Source organism: Brachycentrus maculatus, unplaced genomic scaffold (genome assembly GCF_059751285.1).
Source record: "Brachycentrus maculatus isolate JH-2025_06_01 unplaced genomic scaffold, ASM5975128v1 h1tg000470l, whole genome shotgun sequence".
NCBI lineage: Eukaryota > Metazoa > Arthropoda > Insecta > Trichoptera > Brachycentridae > Brachycentrus > Brachycentrus maculatus.
In genome coordinates, this window is record NW_028281217.1 from 480,001 (window position 1) to 492,099 (window position 12,099).

General features: G+C 27.2%; 1 protein-coding gene across 1 annotated transcript in view; it reads left to right on the plus strand.

Annotated features, from left to right (window-relative positions):
- The first annotated feature begins 3,147 nt into the window (after nucleotides 1–3,147).
- The window catches only part of igl (IQ calmodulin-binding domain containing protein igloo), a 152,919-nt gene continuing 143,967 nt past the window's right edge, over nucleotides 3,148–12,099 (plus strand). The window contains exons 1-2 of the mRNA XM_088271919.1: nucleotides 3,148–3,334; nucleotides 11,498–11,802. Coding sequence (XP_088128045.1) covers nucleotides 11,706–11,802 — 97 coding nt within the window. The 5' untranslated portion in view covers nucleotides 3,148–3,334; nucleotides 11,498–11,705. The remainder of the gene's footprint in view (nucleotides 3,335–11,497; nucleotides 11,803–12,099) is intronic.

Sequence of the window (12,099 nt, forward strand, 5' to 3'; positions counted from 1 at the left end):
GCGGCATATTTTTAACTTAATATTTACCCGCTCCAGGGCAGAAAGTGATGTTTTTGCATTTTGGAGAAAAGGTATTGTTTAATTATTTTTTTTAATATACTAAATATTTTTCAAATGGAGAAAAAACCTTCAAGTTTATCCTAAAAAGATCTGTTTGAAAGTAAAAAGTTCAATAAGTGGCTTGATATTTATTTTCAATACATTGTATTATATTTTTAATCTTTAAAAACGTTCTCCCGAAAAATCAAGTTTTTTGATTTATGACGTTCTTGAAAGGAGTGAGCGAAGTGTGATAACCGAACCAGATATTGGAAGTCACAGAGGAAATTATTAGGCGTATGTACTTTTTTTAATTTATACATACTTACACGAGTCACGCGATATCTTTCAGTGATAAATTCGAGGCATGTTTATCGATCAAAAACAGGAAGCCATTTTTCGCTTATAAAACGTATCAATTAAGAATGTCTTATTTTTGTTTGGTTTATTTTTTCAGGGACTAAAAAATGTTTTAAATTTGATACTTAAATTATGTCAAAATTTAAATCGAATTAATAAAGTAAAAAGTAGGGTTAATACTTTTTATTTCAACTACTGGTACATAGGACACCGCTAAGCCAGCGATGTTTTGATTGTCAAATACATAAAAGCAAGGTGAATGAAGAACAAATACCCAATGGACAGATCGTTAGCTCTGTAAATAGCCAGACTTTTAAATGCTGAACCTTGGATCCTTGTCCTAAATTGTGAACCAGGATTTGAACACACTCAAAATAATAATATATTTATTTAAACATACATATATGTAATGCATTTGGCTACTATGCTGGATGTCCAAGGTTCAACTGCTAGGGGGGTCAATAAAGTGTTTTTCTACTTGAAATGAACTAAATATTGCATCCACTTAATGTAGTACCCTATGCACCATTTGTATACACATATATATATATATATATATATATATATATATATATATATATATATATATATATATATATATATATATATATATATATATATATATATATATTATATATTTATATATATATATATATATATATATATATATATATATATATAAATATATATATATATATATATATTTATATATTTATATATATATATATATATATATATATATATGTAAATATATATATATATATATATATATATATATATATATATATATATATATATATATATATATATAAATATATATATATATATATATATATTTATATATTTATATATATACATATATATATATATATATAAATACATATATATATATATATATATATATATATATATATATATATATATATATATATATATATATATATATATATATATATATATATATATATATATTTATAAATATTTTCATTTTTAATTAATGTTTTACTTAGTAAATACCACTATTTATTAAAATATACTGTGACACGTGTTTTACTGTAGATTTTAAGAAACAGTGGTGTTTACTAAGTAAAACATCAATTAAAAAAGCATAGATTTTACCACTGACTGTCCAGTAACTGCCGAATCAATTAATGAAAAAATAAATATTTTCACTTCATATTTAGTATACTGTTATTCCCTTAAATAATTATTTTTTCATTGTATTTAATAAAAAGGAATAAACCTAATCAATCATAGATGTTAACACACTTCGCCTCAAGGTTTCGTATAAAAAACAAATACGCTAGTAAATAATAAATTTAAAGATTTCAAAAATTCAGCAATTGAGCTAGACACATATCATGAAAAAACAAACTTAATACATATATCTTTCAGTTAACCTGAACAAAACAAATACGGAATGGAAATGAAAATGAAAATAATTTTAGTTTTGATAAATTAAAAAAGCTCCAGTATCGTAAAATACTACCTCAAGGGTGCTGTAAATAACTGTATAATAATAATCTGTTATTCCATCAAGTGTAAAAATTATGGAAATGAGCTTTTTCTTAAGCAATCTCACTAAAAGCTTTCCATGGTCTCGCTGTTGGCACTCCCATTGAATTTGGGAAACTGATTGTAAGCTTGTAAGATCACTTGTAGCTTTTAAACATTCATACTAATGTTTGAAAATCATCATTTTGAGTGTGCCCGAATGCTTGTTCACAAGTATGGATTATCTCTACCTTTTCTAACTCTTATTCGCACCCTACGGTGCATAAGGCACTGAATTGTATTGATGCAGTTTTATCTTTATCGTTACTTACAAGAAGGCAAGGTGATCACTCCTGCGCTTCAAGGACCAATCCAGGGTAATATTGAATAAATATTAGAGTGAAATATCACTTAAACTTATGTAACCCCCCCACCCCTGGGAATCGAACCCGGGACCTCCAGCATGGTAGCTTAACTAATGTAACGACAGGCGAATAGTAATACCGTATAACCATTCACATGGTGTTGAAATCAACTGTAGCTTTCGAAACTAGTCGTTAAAAATAAATATAATACTCAAGTGGTAAAAAAACAAGTGTATTATTTTATTGACATCTCATCATAGACGAAAAAAAGTCTGGGCATTTAAAGGCATACAAATAAAAGAGTTTCTGCTCAATAAAAAAGCTTCTTCATCTCACCAATAGATGTTTTTAGTGAAAATTCTAGTGATTTAAGAACAATGTTTCAAAATTGGTTAGTATATATATAGAACATCTAAGAATTTGAGTAGTGTGGTTCTAAATAATGGGTAGAATTGGTGAATGTTACATGTGTGTAAAGTGATCACTTAAACCAGCTTATGACGGTCGTCAGCCCCGTAAATGCCCAGTTTTCCATGTTGTTCTTCATCTTTGATGAGATGTCAAAAATAATATAATCCAGATTTGTGAACAAGCATTTGGACACACTCAAAATGTTGTAAAAATTTGAGAGAACTGCGTTTTTAATTTAAGATTGTGAGGAGAAATGTTTAGAAGTGATTTAAGTTTTTAAAAAAAACTTGAGGAACTAAATTCAATAGTAATATAAATAAAATGTGTATTCCCTTACAATATATACATTGTATCGAGACACCTTAAAAACTTTCAGGATATTTCAGACACGTACTTTCAGGCGAATACTGATACATGGAAACGCAGAACAGACGCGATGTTTCTTTGTGTTGAAACACACGACTCGATCGCACGACTCAGTCTGGTCTCAGCCCTTGCTAGGGTATGTCGCGCCCGCTACCCTTAGCTCCGAAAACATCCCCTAAAACAATCATAAATAAACAATTCGAAATCTGTTACGTGTCGTGCTGAAAACGCGTTGTATTTCGTGTGAGTCAAATAATAACGGAACAGTAAATTACTGTTATTTTTTAATAACTGAAAAAGTGAGTTGATCTACCGATAAAATTGTGATTTTCATGAAATTTTATTTCTCCACGCTGTTAACTAATGTTCTAGCATTTAAATATTTTTTTCATTTTTATACAACATGAAACTAAAGACTCGACAGCTTTTTTTCACTTTTGTTTCTTTTTTAAACAGCTGCGAACGAATGAGTGAGAAAAATTGTGAAATAAATATATCAGGTGAAAATTTATGACTTATATATATATATATATATATATATATATATATATATATATATATATATATATATATATATATATATATATATATATATATATATATATATATATATATATATATATATATATATATATATATTTATATATATATATATATATATATATATATATATGTATATATATATATATATATATATATATATATATATATATATATATATATATATATATATATATATATATATATATATATATATATATATATATATATATATATATATATATATATATATATATATAACAAAATACGAGTTTGCATTTCACAATACTGTTAGTGTGGCCAAATTTTTGTTCAGATACGCTGTACATACTATGATTAAATTGACGTTTCAACATAAAAGAAGTCTTCTTAGATAGGATAGTATAAATTTGGGCATTTACAGGGCTAACAACCTGTCATTTAATATCTAATATGCCAATCCTGCCTGCAAATAAGCCTCTTAAATAGAGGCTACGGAGGTTAAACCATTTCAATTAAAATAATTATGTATTTAGTCCTGTCACTGTCTGGTTTAAGCAATGACTTTTTGTACGTGCAAAATTCACGATTCTACATTTTTTGTTGTATTCATTTTGTTTCACTTGAGAAAATTATCAAAATTTAAATGGCAACATATAATGGTATTATATTATATTATAAACCCTTATCCGCACCCCAATGGTGCATAGGGCACTGCTTCATATAAACGCAGTGTTATCTTGATCGTTTACAAATGAAGGAAAGGTGATCAGCCCTCCGCTTCAGGTACCAGTCCAGGGTAATATTGAATAAATATTACAGTGAAAAAATCACTTATATTTATTTGACCCCCCCCTGGGAATCGAACCCGGGACCTCCAGAACGGTAGCCGAGCGTGCTGACCATTACACTACGGAGGCGGACAAAATGTTAGCATTTAATCATAATGTTAGCATAAGTATTTTATTTATAAAATTATTTTTCAAAACATATTGCATACATAAGTCATATATATATAATATTCCCAATGAGTAATTTCTATTTCTCATTTTGGGACATGGGATTAAGACTAAAACACAAATAATAAAGTTACAAAAAGGATTTTTAAAAAAATAACCAAAACTAATACATGGCAAAATATAAAAACAATAAACAGGTATAATAAATACGCATAAAATGCATATTTAAAAGATATAAATGAGAAAATCATAAAAGAGTAAGTTTTTTTATGAGCAGAAACCTTCAAATGATGACAGGTTGTAAGACCTGTATGTTCCCAAATATTTTCTATTTTATTTCTTCATCTATATCAAGAAAAAAAATCATTGTTTGAATGTGCAGAAAATTCCAGAAATTACGAGCTAAATCTGATAATTTTTTCTTTAAATTTTACTTGGTACATTGGTACTTGGTACAATATGTAGATTAGAAATAGTGGTATTTATTAAATAAATTTTAAATTAAAAATGGATTAATATTCATGCAAAGTGACATATAAAAAAATCATTCATAAAATGGATACATTTAAAATTTTTAATAAAAGACATATGTACATATCGCTCACTCCTTTCAACAACGTCATATATCAAAAATCGTCAATTTTCAGGTTTGCACGTTTTTGGAATGCCCAAAAAATGTACTATATCCCAGCAAAACCGGCATATTTTTAAATAAATATTTACCCGCTACAGAACAGAAAGTGTTTTTTTTTGCATTTTGAAGAGAAGGTATTGTTTATTTATTTTTTTAAATATACTAAATATTTTTCAAATGGAGAAACAACCTCCTGGTTTTACCTAAAAAGATCTGGTGCACAGTAAAAAGTTCAATAAGTGGCTCGATATTAATTTTTAATTCATTTCATTAACCTTCTTAAACATTAAAAACAATCTCCTGAAAATTCAAGTTTTTTTTAATGTTATATGACGTTGTTGAAAGGAGTGAGTGATATGTTGAGATGTAAACAAAATGTAATGATATATAACCTCACTTTACCTAACCTAAACAGGCAAAGAAAAAGTTTTATAAATCACACGTTTTTATTGTTTATTTGTAATTTTATTCCTTGCTTGTTGATTCAAATCTAATTGCTAGACGGTAACGTGTGATTACTGTTTGAATATATTGTAATCCTACTACAATACAAAGGTCAAGGGTTCATTTACCGTAGACGTAAGGATAGCTTTACGTGTTGTTTTTGAAACGTTATTGATTACCGTGTAATTCGAGTAGGAAAATATAGTTCAATTTTATGATAACGTCCTTAGTGACTACGGTTGAATATATCGAAACGTTTAAGGCAAAAGTATTTTTTTCCTTGATATTTCAATACAGATAAAAAAGAATATGGATGTCTGGGTGTTTACATGACTAACGACGTGTCATACGCAAAGTCAGGACTTTCGACGTGTCAAGTAATTAAGTAAAACCCTGATCCGCACCCTAATGGTGCATAGGGCACTGCGTCAAATAAACGCAATGTTATCTTGATCGTTTACACATGAAGGAAAGGTGATCAACCCTCCGCTTCAGGTACCAGTCCTGGGTAATACTGAATAAATATTACAGTGAAAAAACTCACTTATGTTTAATTGACCCCTCCTGGGAATCGAGCTCTGGACCTGCAAAACAAGAGCCGAGCGTGTTGACCATTACAGAACGGAGGCGGAAAATATCTTTATATATATATATATATATATATATATATATATATATATATATATATATATATATATATATATATATATATATATATATATATATATATATAATATATATATGCATATATATATATATATATATATATATATATATATATATATATATATATATATATATATATATATATTTATATATATATAAATATATATATATATATATATATATATATATATATATATACATATATATATATTTATAAATATGTATATATATATATATATAAAAAAAATATAAATTTATATTTATATATTTTCCCTGAAGCACAGGAGTGATCACCTTACCGTCGTGTAAGTAACATCAAGATAAAACTGCATCAGTACGAAACAGAACAGTGCCTTATGCACTATTGGGTGCAGATAAGGGTTAGAAGAAGATGACAATTGAAACCTAGTTTTACATGTGAATGCTAGGCATCGTCTGTGGTTGATTTTCTACTCAATTTATCGAAATTGAGTGGGAAAGGTCAATCGTGCTAACCGCTGTATTGCAGAAACGGACATAAATAACGGAACTTGTATTCGTAATAGCAATAATAACAGCAGCTGTCAGATATGAACATATTTCATTTTGATTCAAAGATGGCGTGCATTTTCATCGCACAAACATCAGGTACACTTTGTGAAATTATAGTAAATATTAGCAGTGTTATTCAAGTATGTATTGGTTATAAATAATTAAAAAATATACTGATGTCTTAACATATGAATAATTACACGGCTTGTGACCCGTCATGTTACTTACCGAATATAATATAGAATATATACTTATACTTATAAAATTATTCAAGTTAGAAAATGTTTTGGATGAGTGATTGTCCTAACGAAGAGACGGATACGTCTCGAAACCGGTAGATTTAAATATCGGTGAGTGTGTATATACTAACATAACTAACATTTTTGTTAAAAAAATATAAAAGTGACTTATCTTAAAATAAACGATATAAATATTAAAAACATCAATACAATTTGTATTAATCTCTTATGATTTCAATATGAAAAGTGTTTTCTAAAAAAATATCTTGTTTTTCTTGTTGTAGGCTTTCTGGCCTGTTTTTAAGAAGGATTGGCTTCCTGCGATCTCGATTTCCAACTGTCAATCTATCTCTCTGGTGGTCTGCCCGGGAGTCGTATATATTGGAATTGGCCGTGTAAAACAATGTGGGGGAGTCTGTATGGTTCCATTCTCTTCACATGCGCATACCATTGTCTCCTTCGTTGCCTTCCCCACCTAACGACATCTTCGATCTCGCATATTTCCCTGATCCTGGCGTTTCTTATTCTATCTCGTAGACTCTTGCCAAATATGCTCCTTGCAGTCTTCATTTCGGACTATCTTAGCTCGTATTTTGTTACCTAAGAATACATAGTTTACATGAACAAATTTTTCAGTGTTTTTTTATACATAGTATTAATACTTCAACAACTTAAAATAGGCCTTAGAAAAAATTCTTTTTGTGTGACATCCCTTTACTAAAATTTTTTTACGTAGGTATAACGTTAAACAAACTAACGAGTGTCATGCTTTAAAAATAACTCAAACGCTAATGTTTTCAGGCCCGATAAAAGCTTTAAAGTGACTTTTCAGGATGATTGACTTTTTTCAGATTTTCCTTTGTTGATATTTTCAGAAAAGCGATTCATCATATTGAATGTGGAAGGATGTAGATCGACAGAGAAAACGACCACTTAAGAATACGGGGTGTAACTAAACAGTGTCCCTATTTTTAAACTTGTTGTAACAAAAAAAATACATTTTTAATTAATGTTTTACTTAGTAAATACCACTATTTCTGAAGAAGTAGATTTTAAGAAATAGTGGTATTTACTAAGTAAAACATTAATTAAAAATGGATAGATTTTACCACAAAGTTACGGCCGAATCAATGAAAAAATTACAATTTTATAATTGTGGGTTTTCGTATTGGAACAGCACAAGTACTTGTTCTGTTTTACTCGTATATGTGAAAAACTTGATGGAACAATTATGTTTATCATTGTATGCCAGAGTGAAAAATGATTATATTCCAAAGGAACGTGAGGCTGAACAAAAGTTGTTAAAGGTGGTATGGACATACACACATATATATATATATATATATATATATATATATATATATATATATATATATATATATATATATATATATATATTTATATATATATATATATATATATATATATATATACACATACAATATATATAAACATTTATACCTAAATTATAATTTTTCTAACCTTTATCCGCACCTAATGGTGCATAGGGCACTGCATCGTATAGAAACAGCGTTATCTTGATCGTTCAATACCCGAAGGAAAGGTGATCAGCCTCTTGCTTCAGGTACCAGTTCAGGGTCGTATTACATAAATATAAGACTGAAAAATCACTAATATTTATTTTGACCCTCTTGGGAATCAAATTTAGGACCTCCAGCATGGTAGTCTAGTGGGCTAACCACTACACTATGGAGGCGGACAGATTATAATTAGTTTAAATTAAAGATTTTTTTTAATCACGTAACGATACATTTTATAACATTGTAAACGAAAATTTGAGAATATACACGTAATAAAATAAAAGGATGGAAATACGATGAAGTGAAATGGGAAACATACGATATTTTTTATGACATCCAATGTATGTCAACTCCGAATCTTTGTCACCATGACAGATACGTATATTCCTACATGTAACGATGAATACTTTAAAGAGTTTAATGTAAAGTATCGATTTACAGCTAAGCGTTTTACAAATACATTTCAGCTGCTTGATAGACAGCTTTTAATGCACTCATTTATCGATTTTATACACTTAAAACTGTAATGCCAATTTTATATATATATATATATATATATATATATATATATATATATATATATATATATATATATATATATATATATATATATATATATATATATATATATATACATATATATATTTATATGTATATATATATATATATATATATATATATATATATATATATATATATATATATATATATATATATATATATATATATATATATATATATATATATATATAAATATATATATATATATATATACACTTTTATATATATTTTACAACACTTTTATATATATTTTACAACACTTTCTTATTATTTTTCATCTTTGTTGAGATATTAACCGCCCTACACACGCATATATAATAAATAAATAAAACCCTTATACGCACCCCAATGGTGCATAGGGTAGTGCTTCATATAAACGCAGTGTTATCTTGATCGTTTACACATGAAGGAAAGGTGATCAGCCCTCCGCTTCAGGTACCAGTCGAGGTTAAAATTGAATAAATATTACAGTGAGAAAATCACTTATATTTATTTGACCCCCCCTGGGAATCGAACCCGGGACCTTCAGAACGGTGGCCGAGCGTGCTGTATATATATATATATATATATATATATATATATATATATATATATATATATATATATATATATATATATACATATATATATATATATATATATATATATATATATATATATATATATATATATATATATATATATATATATATATATATATATATATATATATATATATATATATATATATATATATATATATATATATATATATGTATATATATAAATGTATAGTTTAAAAACTAGGTGGGATTTGAATACACGCAGAGTTCAGTAAACTTTTCATGTTGAATATCCTGAAAAAACGACATTTTCATTGTTGATTTTCATGAAATGTGAATTTCGGGAAGAAAGCTTGATGCGCTAACTGAAAGCTTCTAATCGGAGGTCATAATGTAACCTAGACACAGAGAGAAAACTAGAACGCTGTTTCATATAATATTTTTAATGTTATTTGGTCGATACTGCCTTGACTACCCTATTTGTATATCGAGGGAGTAGATGTACCAGTAATCTCGCGAATCCTCTGAGAAAATTTATTTCTAGAACTTTCCCCATTAACGATATACATTCAGTATACATTCAGGGGTCGGTTATCTGAATAATTTTCATATTGAAATATTCTTAAAAAGTAGCAATACATTAATCTTTCACTTTTTATAATTTTATGGTACATTTATTTGTCGTTATTTTTATTTATTTTATTTATTGATTTTATTTATTCGGGAGTTGTACAGCTTACATATTAAAAATTTATATAGTAAACAATAGTTACATTAACAATTATAAACATTACATGAAATTAACAAAAAATAGTTACGTTAAAAAAAAGCCAATTTAACAATTCCACATTTATGTTATAAAACTATTAAAAAAATTTCAGAGATTAAAAAAAGTGTATGATGCAAAATAATAGATTTAGCAGGAAGGAGAAATAATAGATTTATATGGATATATACATATATATATATATAATATATATATATATATATATATATATATATATATATATATATATATATATATATATATATATATATATATATATATATATATATATATATATAATATATATATATATATATATATATATATATAAATATATATTTAATAATAAAATTCAATAAGCATTGTGTAAAGAAACTAATTGTCAGCATTTTTGAAAAGAAATTTAAATTTATGTGTTAATTGTTAATTCAAACACAGATTTTATGAGTCTACTAAGTTGTATTTTATTGTTGAAAAAACACATAAAAATTAATATTGTGACGATTGTTTCGCCTAGTTATGGCATTTTAAAAAGATTGTTACAAACGAAAGACATTCGTTTGAAATTGCCATAACTAGGCGAAACAATTGTCACATTACTTATTTTTATGTGTTTTTTAATAATAAAATACAACTTAGTAGACTCATAAAATCCGTGTTTGATTTGAAAATCAATACATAGCTAAATTAAAATGGAGTTTTACATATTAAACGCTTAATCAATAAATAAATAAGAACTTTAGAGATAGTAAAAAATATGTATATTCACTATCTTTCTCTGCTACTATTTCTTTCCTCACTCATTCGTTCCACACGTCCAAACCATCTCAACACACCTTTCTTTATCGATGAAGTTTATCTTAGCCGTACATTGTTCCTTTATATCACCATTGGAACATCTATCAAACGTGGTATTGCCGCACTGAGATCGCATTCCAACTGCATTCAGTCTACTTTCATCCTTTTGCCAAATCTATACTTTACTTACATACATACATAATGGTTGGTACCAGTGCTCCATTGTGTAAAGCCAGTTTGGCTAATATATTGTCTATCACAGATCCTGCAAAGACGCTGTAAAAATAGTTTTTCAAAAACCACAAAAGCATTGATTTGAAATAAATGTTACATAAATATTTTGAAGACGGGTTTTAAAGTGATTATGAACGATGACCAGAAAACAGTTGTAGAAAGTGTTGATTTAGATTTTGTGGACAAGTGAATGTGACAAGTGTTGGGTAGGTGAATTTTGAGAGAAGGGAGAGAACATGGGGTGTAATACTAGTCAGGATGCGAAGAAAGTGGAGGAAGAAGATCAAAGTGCCAAGGATAAAAAGAAGGAGGAAAACCATGTAGATGATAAAGGTAAGTAAGAAAATTATCTTAGATTTTCAATCTACCTCCTTCCCTAAACTCCCCTTTTTCCTTTGAATTACTTTTTTTATCATCGATTTGTAGTTTTCATTAATAATTTGTTACGTTTAAAATATTTATTGATTTGGCGTTCAATTTGTAGAACTCCATTTTATAATTTTCAAAATTTTGAAAATGGTATTTTCTGGCGTTTCTCATGTGTGTGATTATAATCCAGGATTCGGACTTCACATACATACTAGTATAAGAGTTTCTGCTTAGTAAAAAGCTTCTTTACATCTCACCAAT